The sequence below is a fragment of the Aythya fuligula genome, unplaced genomic scaffold, assembly GCF_009819795.1.
Source record: "Aythya fuligula isolate bAytFul2 unplaced genomic scaffold, bAytFul2.pri scaffold_54_arrow_ctg1, whole genome shotgun sequence".
Classification (NCBI taxonomy): domain Eukaryota; kingdom Metazoa; phylum Chordata; class Aves; order Anseriformes; family Anatidae; genus Aythya; species Aythya fuligula.
In genome coordinates, this window is record NW_022473992.1 from 89984 (window position 1) to 106760 (window position 16777).

The following is a 16777-nucleotide window of genomic DNA, read 5'->3' on the forward strand; positions in this document are numbered from 1 at the left end:
TGGGGTCGTGGGGGGGTTATAGGGTCTGGGGGGAGTCTATGGGGTCTTGGGGCTGTTATAGGGTCGGGGGGGTCTATGGGGTCATGTAGGGAGTTATAGGGTTGAGGGGGGGTCTATAGGGTCTTGGGGGTGTTATAGGGTCTATGGGGCTGGGGGGGGTCTGTGGGGTCATGGGGGGAGTCTATGGGGTCTTTGGGGTCGGGGGGGGTCTATGGGGTCATGGGGGGAGTTATAGGGTCTGGGGGGGGTCTATAGGGTCTTGGGGGTATTATAGGGTCTATGGGGCTGGGGGGGGTTTGGGGGGTTATAGGGGTCGAGTAGGGGGTCTATGGGGTCTGGGGGGGCTCTATAGGGTCAGGGGGGCTCTATAGGGTCGGGGGGGCTCTATAGGGTCCACCCCCATCCCTGGGGGGGGGGCCGGGCTCTGTCCACGTCCCCTCGCCCTTTGCCCCCCCCCTCCCCCTCCCCAAGGACCAAAGGCCACAGCGGGGCCTTGCGCAACCCCCGGGGGGGCTCTGACCTTTCTCCCTTTGCCCCAATTCCTCTCTTTTTCACCCCAAAACCTCCAGGCGGGGGCTGCACGGGGGGGCCCTGGCGGCGCTGCCCCCCCCGGCGCGCGCTTTCGTGGAGGAGGGGGCGAGGCTGTGCCGGCCCCGGGCCCTGCGGCTCTGCGACGGCTCCGAGGAGGAGGGCAGGGAGCTGCTCAGGGGGCTGCAGGACGACGGGACCCTGCTGCCCCTCCCCAAGTATGACAACTGGTGAGTTTTGGGGGGAAAAACGGGCAATTTGGGGCAGAGAGCCCGGAAAAGTTTGGGGGAAGTCTGACCAAGTTTGGGCGAGATATGACAAAGTTGGGGGGAAGATCCTATAAAAATTAGGGGGAAATCCTATAACATATAGCAGAAACCCTATAAAAGGTTTGGGGATGATCCTACAAGAATTGGGGAAAAATCCCGTAAAGGTTTGGGAGAAATCCTATAAAAATTGGGGGATGATCCTATAAAGGTTTGGGGAAAAACCTACAAAACTTGGGGGAAAATCCTATAAAAATTGGGGGGTCATCCTATAAAAGTTTGGGGAAGATCCTATAAAGTCTTGGGGAAAATCCTATAAAATATTAGGGAAACCTTATAAAAGGTTGGGGGAAAATTCCCTAAAAGTTTGGGGGAAATCCTATAAAGGTTTGGGGATGATCCTATAAAAATTCGGGGCCAATCCTATAAAAATTGGGAGAAAATTCTATAAAGTTTTGGGGGAAATCCTATGGAAGTTTGGGGATGATCCTACAAGAATTGGGGAAAAATCCTATAAAGGTTTGGGGGCGATCCTACAAAATTTTGGGGAAGAAACTGGGAAGTTTGGGGGGATCCTATAAAGGTTTGGGGGCAGGGAGCTGCTCAGGGGGCTGCAGGACGACGGCACGCTGCTGCCCCTCCCCAAGTATGACAACTGGTGAGTTTTGGGGGAAAAACGGGCAATTTGGGGCAGAGAGCGTGAAAAAATTTGGAGGAAGTCTGACCAAGTTTGGGCGAGATATGGTGAAGTTTGGGGGAAGATCCTATAAAATACTGGGGAAACCCTATAAAAGTTTTGGGGAAGATCCTATAAAAATTGGGAGAAAATCCCATAAAGGTTTGGGGAATATCCTATAAAAATTGGGGGAAGATCCTATAAAAGTTTGGGGAAAATTCTATAAAGATTTGGGGAAGATCCTATAAAAATCAGGGGAAAATCCTATAAAGTTTGGGGGATGACCCTTTAAAAATTGGGAGAAAATCCCATAAAGGTTTGGGAGAAATCCTATAAAAATTGGGGAAGATCCTATAAAGTTTTCGGGAAAATACTATAAAGGTTTGGGGAAAATTCTCTAATTTTTAGGGGAAGATCCTATAAAAATTTGGGGGCAATCCTATAAAGGTTTGGGGGAAATCCTATAAAAGTTTGGGGATGATCCTACAAGAATTGGGGAAAAATCCTATAAAGGTTTGGGGGCGATCCTACAAAATTTTGGGGAAGAAACTGGGAAGTTTGGGGGGGATCCTATAAAGGTTTGGGGGGATCCTATAAGGGTTTGGGGGCAGGGAGCTGCTCAGGGGGCTGCAGGACGACGGCACGCTGCTGCCCCTCCCCAAGTATGACAACTGGTGAGTTTTGGGGGGAAAAACGGGCAATTTGGGGCAGAGAGCCCGGAAAAATCTGGGGGAGATGCGGCGAAGTTTGGGCGAGGTATGGTGAAGTTTGGGGGAAGATCCTATAAAATATTGGGGAAACCCTATAAAATATTTGGGGAAGATCCCATAAATTTTGGGGAAAAATCCCATAAAAGATTTGGGGAAGATCGTATAAAGGTTTCGGGAAAATCCTATAAAAATTGGGAGAAAATCCCACAAAGGTTTGGGAGAAATCCTATAAAAGTTTGGGGAAGATCCTGTAAAGGTTTGGGGAAAATCCTACAAAGGTTTGGGGAAAATCCTATAATTTTTAGGGAAAGATCCTATAAAAATTCGGGGGCAATCCTATAAAAATTGGGGGAAAATCCTATAAAACTTTGGGCAAGATCCTATAAAATTTGGGGAAAATCCTATAAAATCTTGGGGGTGATCCTATAAAGTTTGGGGGATGATCCTATAAAGGTTTGGGGAAGATCCTATAAAAATTGGGAGAAAATCCTATAAAGTTTGGGGAAAATTCTGTAAAGTTTGGGGGAAGATCCCATAAAATCAGGGAAAAATCCTATAAAGGTTTGGGGAAGATCCTATAAAAATTGGGAGAAAATCCCACAAAGGTTTGGGAGAAATCCTATAAAAATTGGGGGAAGATCCTATAAAAGTTTGGAGGTGATCCTATAACAGGTTTGGGGAAGATCCTATAAAAGTTGGGAGAATATCCTATAAAGTTTGGGGGAAAATCCTCCAAAAATTGGGGGGTGATCCTATAAAAAATGGAGGAAAATCCTATAAAAATTTAGGTTTTTTGGGTTCCCTTTAGGGTTTTGGGGTTTTCGGGTTCCCATTTGGGTTTTTGGGCCCTGCTTTGGGGTTTTGGGGTTGATTTGGGGTCTTTGGGTTCCCTTTAGGGTTTTAGGGTCTTTGGGTTCCCTTTAGGGTTTTGGGGTCTTTGGGTTTCCCTTTAGGGTTTTGGGGTCTTTGGGTTTCCCTTTAGGGTTTTGGGTTTCCCTTTAGGGTTTTGGGTTTCCCTTTAGGGTTTTGGGTTTCCCTTTAGGGTTTTGGGTTTCCCTTTAGGGTTTTGGGTTTCCCTTTAGGGTTTTGGGTTTCCCTTTAGGGTTTTGGGTTTCCCTTTAGGGTTTTGGGGTCTTTGGGTTTCCCTTTAGGGTTTTGGGTTTCCCTTTAGGGTTTTGGGGTCTTTGGGTTTCCCTTTAGGGTTTTGGGTTTCCCTTTAGGGTTTTGGGTTTCCCTTTAGGGTTTTGGGTTTCCCTTTAGGGTTTTGGGGTTTTTGTGTTCCCTTTTGGGGTCTTTGGGCTCCCTTTAGGGTTTTGGGGCCCTGATTTGGGGTTTCTGGGTTTCCCTTTAGGGTTTTGGGGTTTCTGGGTTTCCCTTTAGGGGTTTTGGGTTCCCTTTAGGCTTTTTGGGTTTCCCTTTAGGGTTTTGGGGTTTTTGGATTCCCTTTGGGGTTTTGGGGTTTTTGGGTTTCCCTTTAGGGTTTTGGGGTTCCCATTAGGGTCTTTGGGTTCCCTTTAGGGTCTTAGATTTTTTTGGGTTCCCTTTAGGGTTTCTGGGTTTCTCTTTAGGGTTTTGGGGTTTTTGGGTTTCCCTTTAGGGTTTTGGGTTTCCCTTTAGGGTTTTGGGGTTTTTGGGTTTCCCTTTAGGGTTTTGGGGTTTTTGGGTTTCCCTTTAGGGTTTGGGGGTTTCTGGGTTTCCCTTTAGGGTTTTGGGTTTCCCTTTGGGGTTTTGGGGTTTTTGTGTTCCCATTTGTGTTTCGGGGCCCTGCTTTGGGATTTTGGGGTCTGATTTGGGATTTTGGGGTCTGATTTGGGGTTTTTGGGGTCTGATTTGGGGTTTTTGGGGTGTGTTCGCAGCTGGCTGGCCCGCACGGACCCGCGGGACGTGGCGCGGGTGGAGAGCCGCACGGTGCTGGTGACGGAGCGGGAGCGGGACGCCGTCCCCCCCCGACCCCAAAACGGGACCCCGCAGCTGGGCAACTGGATGAGCCCCCCCCAGCTGGAGCAGGCCCTACAGCAGCGCTTCCCGGGCTGCATGGAAGGTCAGACCCCAAAACGGGGGGAAATCCTACAAAAACGGGCAAATCCTGTAAGGGAGGGGAGAGAAATCCTATAAGGAGGGTGAAAATCCTATAAGAATAGGGAGAAATCCTATAGAAAAGGGCTAAATTCTATAGAAAAGGGGGAAATCCTATAAAAACCAGGGAAATCCTATAAAGGAAGGGGGAAAAATCCTATAAAAATTGGCAAAAAATCCTATAAAAATGGAAAAAAAGCTATAAGGAGGGGGAAAATCCTATAAGAATAGGGAGAAATCCTATAAAAAGGGGGAAATCCTATAAAAAACAGGGAAATCCTACAAAAAACGGGGGAATCCTATAAAGGAAGAGGGAAAAATCCTATAAAAATTGGCAAAAAAATCCTATAAAAAAGGGGAGGGGGAAAAATCCTATAAAATTGGGGAGAAATCCTATAAAAAGGGGAAGGAAAATTCTATAAAAGGATTCGTTCTTCCTCACCCTTTTTGGGGTCTTCAACTCAACCTTTTTTGGGGTCTCCTTCTTCACCTTTTTTGGGGTCTTCTTCAACCTGTTTTGAGCTCTCCTTTTTGGGGTCTTCTCCAACCTCTTTTGGGGTCTTCCTCACCCTTTTTGGGATCTAATTTTTGGGGTCTTCCTCACCCTTTTTTGGGGTCTTCTTCTCCAACCTTTTTTTTGGGGTCTTCCTCACCCTTTTTTGGGGTCTCCTTCTTCACCTTTTTTGGGGTCTTCTTCAACCTGTTTTGAGCTCTCCTTTTTGGGGTCTTCTCCAACCTTTTTTGGGGTCTTCCTCACCCTTTTTTTGGGGTCTCCTTCTTCACCTTTTTTGGGGTCTTCTCCAACCTTTTTTGGGGTCTTCCTCACCCTTTTTTGGGGTCTCCAACCTCTTTTTGGGGTCTCCTTCTCCAACCTTTTTTGGGGTCTTCTCCAACCTTTTTTGGGGTCTTCTTCAACCTGTTTTGAGCTCTCCTTTTTGGGGTCTTCTCCAACCTTTTTTGGGGTCTTCCTCACCCTTTTTTTGGGGTCTCCTTCTCCAACCTTTTTTGGGGTCTTCTCCAACCTTTTTTGGGGTCTTCTTCAACCTGTTTTGAGCTCTCCTTTTTGGGGTCTTCTCCAACCTTTTTTTGGGTCTTCCTCACCCTTTTTTTTTGGGGTCTTCCTCACCCTTTTTGGGCTCTCCTTTTTAGGCTCTCCTTCCTCACCCTTTTTAGGGTCTCCAACCCTTTTTGGGGTCTCCTTTTTGGGGTCTTCTCCAACCCTTTTTGGGGTCTCCATGTCTCGTTCCTCAACTCTTTTTGGGGTCTTCTTCCTCAGCCTTTTCTGGGGTCTTCTTCAACCTTTTTTTTGGGGTCTTCTTCAACCTGTTTTGAGCTCTCCTTTTTGGGGTCTTCTCCAACCTTTTTTTGGGTCTTCCTCACCCTTTTTTTTTGGGGTCTTCCTCACCCTTTTTGGGCTCTCCTTTTTAGGCTCTCCTTCCTCACCCTTTTTGGGGTCTTCTCCAACCTTTTTTGGGGTCTCCAACCCCTTTTTGGGGTCTCCAACCCCTTTTTTGGGGTCCCGCAGGCCGCACCATGTACATCATCCCCTTCAGCATGGGCCCCCCCTCGTCGCCGCTGGCCAAGGCGGGCGTGCAGCTCACCGACTCGCCCTACGTCGTGGCCTCCATGCGCATCATGACCCGCGTGGGCCACCAGATCTTCCCCTCGCTGGCCGCCGGCGACTTCGTCCGCTGCCTCCACTCCGTCGGACGGCCCCTGCCGCTGCGAGGTGAGCCCAAAACCCCAAAAATGCCCCGAAACGCCCCAAAACGCGCAAAAACGCCCAAGGAACGCTCAGAAACGCCCCAAAACGCCCAAGAAACGCCCCAAAACGCGCAAAAACGCTCAAGAAACGCTCAAAAACGCCCAAGAAACACCCAAAAACGCCCCCAAAACACCCATAAACGCGCAAAAACATCCCAAAAACACCCATAAAAGTGCAAAAACACTCAAAAATGCCCAAAAAATGCTCAAAAACGCCCAAGAAACGCTCCAAAACACACAAAAACGCCCAAGAAACACCCAAAAACACCCCCAAAACACCCATAAACGCGCAAAAACATCCCAAAAACACCCATAAAAGTGCAAAAACGCTCAAAAATGCCCAAAAAACGCTCAAAAACGCCCAAGAAACGCCCCAAAACGCCCCCAAAATGCCCATAAACGCACAAAAACGCCCAAGAAACGCCCATAAACGCGCAAAAATGTCCCAAGAACACCTATAAATGCACTAAACCGCTCAAAAACGCCCAAAAACACGCAAAAACACCCAAGAAACGCTCAAAAACACGCAAAAATGCTCAAGAAACGCCCCAAAACGCCCAGAAACGCCCAAGAAACGCCCATAAACGCCCAAAAACACCCCAAAATGACCCCAAACGACCCAAACCCAAACTAAAATGCCCCAAAATGCCCCAAAATCCCCCCAAACCACCCCAAAATGCCAAGGCGGGCGTGCAGCTCACCGACTCGCCCTACGTCGTGGCCTCCATGCGCATCATGACCCGCGTGGGCCACCAGATCTTCCCCTCGCTGGCCGCCGGCGACTTCGTCCGCTGCCTCCACTCCGTCGGACGGCCCCTGCCGCTGCGAGGTGAGCCCAAAAACACCCCAAAAATGCCCCGAAACGCCCAAGGAACGCTCAAAAACGCCCCAAAACGCCCAAGAAACGCTCAAAAACGCCCCAAAACGCCCAAGAAATGCTCAAAAACGCCCCGAAACGCCCAAGAAACGCGCAAAAACGCCCAAGAAACGCGCAAAAACGCCCAAGAAACGCCCATAAACGCGCAAAAATGTCCCCAGAACACCTATAAATGCACTAAACCGCTCAAAAACGCCCAAAAACACGCAAAAACACCCAAGAAATGCCTCCAAACATGCAAAAACGCCCAAGAAACGCCCCAAAACGCCCAGAAACGCCCAAGAAACACCCATAAACGCCCAAAAACACCCCAAAATGACCCCAAACGACCCAAACCCAAACTAAAATGCCCCAAAATGCCCCAAAATCCCCCCAAACCACCCCAAAATGCCAAGGCGGGCGTGCAGCTCACCGACTCGCCCTACGTCGTGGCCTCCATGCGCATCATGACCCGCGTGGGCCACCAGATCTTCCCCTCGCTGGCCGCCGGCGACTTCGTCCGCTGCCTCCACTCCGTCGGACGGCCCCTGCCGCTGCGAGGTGAGCCCAAAAACACCCCAAAAATGCCCCGAAACGCCCAAGGAACGCTCAAAAACGCCCCGAAACGCCCAAGAAACGCTCAAAAACGCCCCGAAACGCCCAAGAAACGCTCAAAAACGCCCCAAAACGCCCAAGAAACGCTCAAAAACGCCCCAAAACGCCCAAGAAACGCTCAAAAACGCCCAAGAAACGCCCCGAAATGCCCAAGAAACGCCCAAGAAATGCCCCAAAACGCCCAAGAAATGCCCCAAAACGCCCAAGAAACGCTCAAAAACGCCCAAGAAACGCTCAAAAACGCCCAAGAAACACCCAAAAACACACAAAAACGCCCCCAAAATGCCCAGAAACGCACAAAAACGCCCAAGAATCACCCAAAAACACGCAAAAATGCCCAAGATAAGCCCATAAACACCCATAAATGCCCCCAAAACACCCATAAACGCGCAAAAACGCCCACAAAACACCCATAAACGCACAAAAATGCTTAAAAATGCCCAAAAACACGCAAAAACACCCAAGAAATGCCCCAAAACACGGAAGAACGCCCAAGAAACGCTCAAGAACGCCCAAGAAACACGCGAAAACACCCAAGAAGCACCCCAAAACGCACAAAAACACCCAAGAAACGCCCCAAAATGCGCAAAAACGCACAAGAAATGCCCATAAACTCTCAAAAACGCCGAAGAAACGCCCATAAACTCTCAAAAATGCCCCCAAAACGCCCATAAACGCACAAAAACGTCCCCAAAACACCCATAAACGCGCAAAAATGCCCCAAAGCGTGCAAAAACACCCAAGAAACGTGCAAAACACCCAAGAAACGCCCCAAAACACGCAAGAACGCCCAAGAAATGCCCTAAAACGCTCAGGAACACCCAAGAAACGCACAGAAACACCCAAAAACACCGAAGAAACGCCCCGAAACACGCAGAAACCCCCAAGAAACACCCAAGAATGCGTAAAAACGCCCTGAAACGCCCTAAAACACACAAAAACACCCCGAAACGCCCAAGAAACGCCAAAGAAACGCCCAAAAGCACGCAAAAATGCCCCAGAAACTTCCTAAAGTGCCCAGAAACACCCCAAAATGACCCCAAAAGCAAAAGCCCCCCAAATCGCTGAATTTTCCCCCAAAATTTTTCTCTTTTTTGGCAGAGCCCCTTGTCAACGGGTGGCCCTGCGACCCGGAGTGCACCCTGGTGGCCCCATACCCCCCTAAAACACCCCAAAACCCCCCAAAACCCTCAAAAAAATCATGAAAAAGCACAAAAAAAAGCCAAAAAAAAGCAAAAAAAAACAAATCACCTGAATTAACCCCAAAAATGTTCTCTTTTTTTCGCAGAGCCCCTTGTCAACAGGTGGCCCTGTGACCCGGAGCGCACGCTGGTGGCCCCGTACACCCCTAAAACACCCCAAAACCCCGCAAAACTCACAAAAATCTTGCAAAAAAGCGCAAAAAAAAGCCAAAAAAAAACAGAAAGCCCCAAAAACCCCTAAATTCACCCCAAAACTGTTCTCTTTTTTGGCAGAGCCCCTTGTCAACGGGTGGCCCTGCGACCCGGAGCGCACCCTGGTGGCCCCATACCCCCCTAAAACACCCCAAAACCCCCCAAAACCCTCAAAAAGCTCACAAAAAAGTGCAAAAAAAAGCCAAAAAAAAAGCAAAAAGCCCCAAAAACCCCTAAATTCACCCCAAAACTGTTCTCTTTTTTTGCAGAGCCCCTGGTGAACGGGTGGCCCTGCGACCCGGAGCGCACGCTGGTGGCCCAAAAACCCCCCTTAAAACCACCCCAATACCCCCCACTACCCCCAATAAACCCGCAAAAAAATCACAAAAAAACGCAAAAAAGAGCCAAAAAAAAGCAAAAACCCCTAAAAACCCTCTTTTCACCCCAAAACTTGACTCCCTTTTTTTTTTTGGCAGAACCTCTGGTCAACAGGTGTACCCATGAGGACTTTGGTGGCCCCAAAACCCCCTAAAACACCCCAAAGCTCCCCAAAAAAACGCAAAAGCCACAAAAAAAAAAAAAAAAAAAAAAAAGCAAAAATCCCAAAAACGCCTGAATTCGCCCCAAAATTTTTTTTTTTTTTTTTTATGGAACCCTGGGTTAATGGGTGGCTCTGTGAGGACCTTGGTGGCCCCAAAACCCCCTAAAACACCCAAAAACCTCCCAAAACCCTCAAAAAACTCACAAAAAAGCGCAAAAAAAAGCCAAAAAAAAAACAGAAAGCCCCAAAAACCCCTAAATTCACCCCAAAACTGTTCTCTTTTTTGGCAGAGCCCCTTGTCAACGGGTGGCCCTGCGACCCGGAGCGCACGCTGGTGGCCCCGTACCCCCCTAAAACACCCAAAAACACCCCAAAACACCCCAAAACCCTCAAAAAACTCGCAAAAAAGCGCAAAAAAAAGCCAAAAAACCCCAAAAAGCCCCAAAAACCCCTAAATTCACCCCAAAACTGTTCTCTTTTTTGGCAGAGCCCCTTGTCAACGGGTGGCCCTGCGACCCGGAGCGCACGCTGGTGGCCCACGTCCCCGCCGAGCGCCGCATCGCGTCCTTCGGCAGCGGCTACGGGGGCAACTCGCTGCTGGGCAAGAAGTGCTTCGCCCTGCGCATCGCCTCCCGCATGGCCCGCGACGAGGGCTGGCTGGCCGAGCACATGCTGGTGGGGGGCGTTTTTGGGTTAAATCACGCGGTTTTGGGTTTTTTTGAGGATCTAGGTTGATTTTGGGGCGGTTTTGGGGTGTTTTGGGGGTCTTTGTTGGGTTGCGTTGGGTTTCTGTTGTTTTTTTTGGGGTTTCCGTTGGGTTTTACGGTGGTTGGGAGTGGATTTCGGGTTTTGGAGAAGATCAGGTGAGTTTAGTTTTTTTTTTGGGGTGAAATCACGGGGTTTTGGGTCTTTTTGAGGATCTGGGGCGGTTTCGGGGCGGTTTTGGGGTGTTTTGGGGGTCTTCATTGGGTTGCGTTGGGTTGCGTTGGGTTTCCGTTGGGTTTTACGGTGGTTGGGAGTGGATTTCGGGTTTTGGAGAAGATCAGGTGAGTTTTTTTGGGGTGAAATCATGCGATTTGGGGTTGTTTTGGGGTCTTTGTTGGGTTTCGTTGGGTTGCGTTGGGTTGCGTTGGGTTGCGTTGGGTTTTATTGTCGTTGGGAGTGGATTTCGGGTTTTGGAGAACATCAGGTAGGTTTAAGGGCTTTTTTGGGGTGAAATCATGGGATTTTGTTTTTTTTTTGAGGATCTGGGTTGGTTTTGGGGCGGTTTTGGGGTGTTTTAGGGGTCTTCGTTGGGTTGTGTTGGGTTTCCGTTGGGTTGCGTTGGGTTTCCGTTGGGTTTCTGTTGGGTTTTACGGTGCTTGGAAGTGGACTTTGAGATTTGGAGAACATCAGGTAGGTTTAAGGGATTTTTTGGGGTGAAATCATGGGATTTTGGGTTCTTTTGAGGATCTGGGTCGGTTTTGGGGTGGTTTTGGGGTAGATTCATGCTTTTTTGGGGGTTTTTTCTTCTCATCCCATTCTTTATCTGCGCATCGCCTCCCGCATGGCCCGCGACGAGGGCTGGCTGGCCGAGCACATGCTGGTGGGGGGCGTTTTTGGGGGAAAATCACGCGGTTTTGGGTTTTTTTGAGGATCTAGGTTGATTTTGGGGCGGTTTTGGGGTGTTTTGGGGTCTCCGTTGGGTTGCGTTGGGTTTCTGTTGGGTTTTGTTGGGTTGCGTTGGGTTTTATTGTCGTTGGGAGTGGATTTCGGGTTTTGGAGAAGATCAGGTGAGTTTAGTTTTTTTTTTGGGGTGAAATCACGGGGTTTTGGGTCTTTTTGAGGATCTGGGGCGGTTTCGGGGCGGTTTTGAGGTGTTTTAGGGTCTTCGTTGGGTTGCGTTGGGTTGCGTTGGGTTTCCGTTGGGTTTTACGGTGGTTGGGAGTGGATTTCGGGTTTTGGAGAAGATCAGGTGAGTTTTTTTGGGGTGAAATCATGCGATTTGGGGTTTTTTTGAGGATCTGGGTCGGTTTTGGGGTTGTTTTGGGGTCTTCGTTGGGTTGCGTTGGGTTGCGTTGGGTTTTGTTGGGTTTCCGTTGGGTTTTACGGTGGTTGGGAGTGGACTTTGGGTTTTGGAGAACATCAGGTAGGTTTAAGGGCTTTTTTGGGGTGAAATCATGGGATTTTGTTTTTTTTGAGGATCTGGGTCAATTTTGGGGTGGTTTTGAGGTGGTTTGGGGCCATTTCTGGTGGCTTTGGGCTTCTGGGGGTGGATTTGGGGCTGTTTCGGGTGGCTTTGGGCTTCTGGGGGGTGGATTTGGGGCCATTTCTTGTGGATTTGGGGTTCTGGGGGTGGCTTTGGGGCCGTTTTGGGTGGCTTTAGGTCCATTTTGGGTGTCCTTGGGCTTCTGGGGGGTGGATTTGGGGCCATTTCTTCTCGCTTTGGGGCCGTTTTGGGTGCCTTTGGGGCCGTTTTTTGCGGATTTGGCTCCTGGGGTTGGCTTTGGGGCCATTTTGGGTGGTTTTGGGCTTCTGGGGGGTGGATTTGGGGCCATTTCTTGTGGATTTGGGGTTCTGGGGTTGGCTTTGGGGCCATTTTGTGTGGTTTTGGGCTTCTGGGGGGTGGATTTGGGGCCATTTCTGGTGCCTTTGTGCTTCTGGGGTTGGCTTTGGGGCCGTTTTGGGTGCCTTTGGGGCCGTTTTGGGTGCCTTTGGTGCCGTTTTTTGCGGGTTTGGCTCCTGGGGTTGCCTTTGGGGCCATTTCAGGCGCCTTTGGGGTTCTTCGGGGTGCCCCCCGCGGTCTTGGCCACCCTCCCCACCCCCCCCGACCCCACAGATTTTGGGGGTGACGTCCCCCAGCGGCCGGAAGCGTTATATGGCCGCCGCCTTCCCCAGCGCCTGCGGCAAGACCAACCTGGCCATGATGACCCCGGCCCTGCCCGGCTGGCGCGTCCACTGCGTGGGCGACGACATCGCCTGGATGAAGTTCGACGCCCAAGGTGGGGGCTGCTTCTGCACTGGGCTGGCTTTTGGGGTCCTTTGGGTGGGTTTTGTTTCAAAAATATTCAAAAATTGGGGTCGTCGGACCTCAAAAACCCCAAAAGTTCCATATCTGACATCTTGAAGTTGGCGGATCTCCGTATTTTCGTTCTTCTTGGTCGTCCTCTTCATAAAAACCATGTTTTTTTGGGTCTTCTTGGACGTCCTCTTCATGAAGACCATAGGTTTTGGGGTCTTTTGGGTGGTTTTCTTAATGAAAAACCTAGATATTTGGGTTTTTGGACCTCAAAAACCCAAAAGTTCCATCTTTGATGTCTTGACGTTGGTGGATCTCTATATTTTCGTTCTTCTTGGACGTCCTCTTCACGATGACCATGAGTTGTTGGGTTTTTGGGGTCTTATTGGTGGTCTTCTTCATGAAGATCATGGCTTTTGGGGTCTTCTTGGTCATCTTCTTCATGAAAAATATAGGTATTTGGGTTTTTGGACCTCAAAAACCCCAAAAGTTCCAGCTTTGGTGTTGAGATGTTGGTGGATCTCCGTATTTTCGTTCTTCTTGGACGTCCTCTTCATGAAGACCATGAGTGGTTGGGTCTTCTTGGTCGTCCTCTTCTTGATGACCATGGGTTTTGGGGTCTTTTGGGTGTTTTTTTTCATCAAGAACACAAAAATTTGGGTTTTCGGACCTCAAAAACCCCAAAAGTTCCATTTTTGATGTCCTAAAGTTGGTGGATCTCCGTATTTTCGTTCTTCTTGGACGTCCTCTTCATGAAGACCATGAGTGGTTGGGTCTTCTTGGTCGTCCTCTTCTTGATGACCATGGGTTTTGGGGTCTTTTGGGTGTTTTTTTTCATCAAGAACACAAAAATTTGGGTTTTCGGACCTCAAAAACCCCAAAAGTTCCATTTTTGATGTCCTAAAGTTGGTGGATCTCCGTATTTTCGTTCTTCTTGGACGTCCTCTTCATGAAGACCATGAGTGGTTGGGTCTTCTTGGTCGTCCTCTTCTTGATGACCATGGGTTTTGGGGTCTTTTGGGTGTTTTTTTTCATCAAGAACACAAAAATTTGGGTTTTCGGACCTCAAAAACCCCAAAAGTTCCATTTTTGATGTCCTAAAGTTGGTGGATCTCCGTATTTTCGTTCTTCTTGGACGTCCTCTTCATGAAGACCATGAGTGGTTGCGTCTTCTTGGTCGTCCTCTTCTTGATGACCATGGGTTTTGGGGTCTTTTGGGTGTTTTTTTTTTTTTTTTCAAAAATATTCAAAAATTGGGGTCGTCGGAACTCAAAAAACCCAAAAGTTCCATTTTTGATGTCCTAAAGTTGGCGGATCTCCGTATTTTCGTTCTTCTTGGTCGTCCTCTTCATAAAAACCATGTTTTATTGGGTCTTCTTGGACGTCCTCTTCATGAAGACCATGGGTTTTGGGGTCTTCTTGGTCATCTTCTTCATGAAAAATACAGATATTTGGGTTTTTGGACCTCAAAAACCCCAAAAGTTCCATCTTTGATGTCTTGACGTTGGTGGATCTCCATATTTTGGTTCTTCTTGGATGTCCTCTTCATGATGACCGTGGATGGTTGGGTTTTGGGGTCTTCTTGGTCATCTTCTTCATGAAGACCATGGCTTTTTGGGTTTTTGGGTCATCTCCTTCATAATGACCATGTTTTTTTGGGTCTTCTTGGTCGTCCTCTTCACAACAACCATGAATTTTTGGGTTTTTGGGTCATCTCCATCACGAATATCCCTTTTTTTTTGCTGCTTTTTGGCCGTCCTCTTCATGAATATCTAGTTTTTTGGGTTTTCTTGGTCGTCCTCTTCACAACAACCATGAATTTTTGGCTTTTTGGGTCATCTCCTTCCCAAATATCATGTTTTTTTGGGTCTTCTTGGTCGTCCTCTTCACGACAACCATGGATTTTTGTTTTTTTTTGGGTCATCTCCTTCATAATGACCATGTTTTTTTGGGTCTTCTTGGTCATCCTCTTGACCATGACCATGAATTTTTGGCTTTTTGGCTCATCTCCTTCCCGAATACCGCATTTTTTTGCTTCTTCTTGGCCGTCCTCTTCCCAAACACCCCATTTTTCACTTCTCTCCTTATTTTTTTTTTAATTTTGTTGTTTTTTTCCTCATTTTTCTCCTACCATGTCCCCCCCCAACCCCCCGCAGGTCGCCTGCGGGCCATCAACCCCGAACGCGGCTTCTTCGGGGTGGCCCCGGGGACGTCGGCCAAGACCAACCCCAACGCCATGGCCACCATCGCGCGCAACACCATCTTCACCAACGTCGGCCACACCAGCGACGGCGGCGTCTACTGGGAGGGCCTCGACCAATCCCCGCCCTCGGGCGTCACCCTCACCTCCTGGTTGGGCCAACCGTGGTCGCCGGGTAAGCCCCGCCCACTCATTTTGCATCGTTTCTCCTTTTCGCTCCCGTTTACGGCGTTTTTTGCCCCAAAATTTAGGCGACCCCCAACCCTGCGCCCACCCCAACTCGCGCTTCTGCGCGCCGGCCCACCAGTGTCCCATCATGGACCCGGCCTGGGAGGACCCCGAGGGCGTCCCCATCGACGCCATCATCTTCGGGGGGCGGAGACCGGAAGGTAAGCCCCGCCCCCTCGGGCTCACCCCGTTGGTGGAGCCCTGATGACGTCATCGTTGCGTCATCGCCGCCCCCCAGGGGTGCCGCTGGTCTTCGAGGCCTTCAACTGGCGCCACGGGGTCTTCGTGGGGAGCGCCATGAGGAGCGAGGCCACCGCCGCCGCCGAGCACAAGGGTAGGTCCTCCGAGCCTTCTGATTGGTCCTCCCCAGGCTCCTCCAGGCTCCTCATTGGTCCCCCGAGCTCTTCCCGGCCCCTCATTGGCTCCCCGAGCTCCTCCCGTCGCGTTGGCGGCGCCAACGGCGTCGACGCCGGAACGGGGCTGCGCCGCCCCCCATGGGTGGCCACCTGCCCCACAGCTCCAGGTTTTCGCCCAAAATGCCCCAAAACCACCCGAAATGGTAAAACGGCCCCCCTAGACTCCATAATGACGTTTGATGACGTCATCGCCCTCTCGGCCAATCCCGTAGCTCCATCTTTTAACCCTATAACGATGTTCTAGCACCCTACATGGGTGTCCACCAACCCTACGACGCCGTCTTTTGACTTAAAAACCCCCAAACCACCCAAAATTGTGCAATGATGTCCCTAGACTCCATAACGACGTCTGATGACGTCATCACCCTCTCAACCAATCCCGTAATGACCTCTTTTTACCCCAAAACGATGTTCTACCACCTAATAACGATATCCACCAACCCTACGACGCCGTCTTTTGACTTAAAGACCCCAAAATGCCCCAAAATGATAAAACACCCCCCCGAGACTCCATAACGACGTCTGATGACATCATCACGCTCTCAACCAATCCCGTAGCTCCATTTTTTAACCCTTTAATGACCTTCTACCACCCTACATGGGTGTCCACCAATTTTATTACTCCACCTTTCGACTTAAAGACCCCAAAACCACCCAAAATCATAAAACACCCCCCCGAGACCCCATAATGATGTTTGATGACGTCATCACCAAGCCGACCAATCCCGTAGCTTCATTTTTTAACCCTTTATTGGCTGTCTACCACCTAATAACGATATCCACCAACCCTACGACGCCGTCTTTCGACTTAAAGACCCCAAAATGCCCCAAAATGATAAAACACCCCCCCGAGACCCCATAATGATGTTTGATGACATCATCGACTTCTCAACCAATCCCCTGTCCCCCCCCTCTTTTTTAACCAATCGCAGGCGGCCGCATCCTCCACGACCCCTTCGCCATGCGCCCCTTCTTCGGCTACAACGCCGGCCACTACCTGGCCCACTGGTTGGCCATGGGCGAGCGGGCGGGGGCCCGCCTGCCCCGCCTCTTCCACGTCAATTGGTTCCTGCGAGACCCCGCCCACCCGCGTCACTTCCTGTGGCCGGGTTTCGGCCACAACGCCCGCGTCTTGGCGTGGATTTTCGGCCGGGTGGAAGGAGAAGACAGCGCCCAAGCCACCCCCGTGGGGTGGGTGCCCCGCGAGGGGGCCCTGGACCTGCGGGGGCTCCCCGGGGTGGCCCACGGGGACCTCTTCCAGGTGCGCAAGGAATTCTGGGAGAAGGAGGCCCGCGAGCTGCGCGCCTACTACGAGGAGAATTTCGGCGAGGATCTGCCTCGCGAGGTCATGGCCGAGCTGGAGGCGCTGGAGGGGAGGCTGAAGAAGATGTAGGAGGCGGTTGGCTACCGGATTCGGGGGGTTGGCTACCAAAAAATGGCGGTCGAAGGGGTTGGCGGCCATCTTGGAGGCATAAAGTGGCGGTTGGAGGCTTGGTTGACCTTCGTCAA

General features: G+C 50.2%; 1 protein-coding gene across 1 annotated transcript; it reads left to right on the forward strand.

The window, feature by feature from the left end:
* The first annotated feature begins 570 nt into the window (after window positions 1-570).
* Window positions 571-16772, forward strand: PCK2 (phosphoenolpyruvate carboxykinase 2, mitochondrial). Its single transcript, XM_032207219.1, has 9 exons — window positions 571-758; window positions 4037-4221; window positions 5782-5985; window positions 9914-10101; window positions 12245-12407; window positions 14581-14799; window positions 14876-15013; window positions 15091-15186; window positions 16201-16772. Exons 2-9 carry the CDS (start codon window positions 4164-4166, stop codon window positions 16659-16661), a joined length of 1527 nt encoding a protein of 508 aa, XP_032063110.1. The 5' UTR covers window positions 571-758; window positions 4037-4163; the 3' UTR covers window positions 16662-16772.
* The last annotated feature ends 5 nt before the right edge of the window (window positions 16773-16777 follow it).

Coding starts and splice junctions, on each gene's coding strand:
- PCK2 (XM_032207219.1), top strand. CDS start 4,164: ATGAGCCCCCCCCAGCTGGAGCAGGCCCTACAGCAGCGCTTCCCGGGC. Junction 14,800..14,875: donor GGGCCAACCGTGGTCGCCGG/GTAAGCCCCGCC, acceptor CCCAAAATTTAG/GCGACCCCCAACCCTGCGCC. Junction 15,014..15,090: donor CGGGGGGCGGAGACCGGAAG/GTAAGCCCCGCC, acceptor GCCGCCCCCCAG/GGGTGCCGCTGGTCTTCGAG.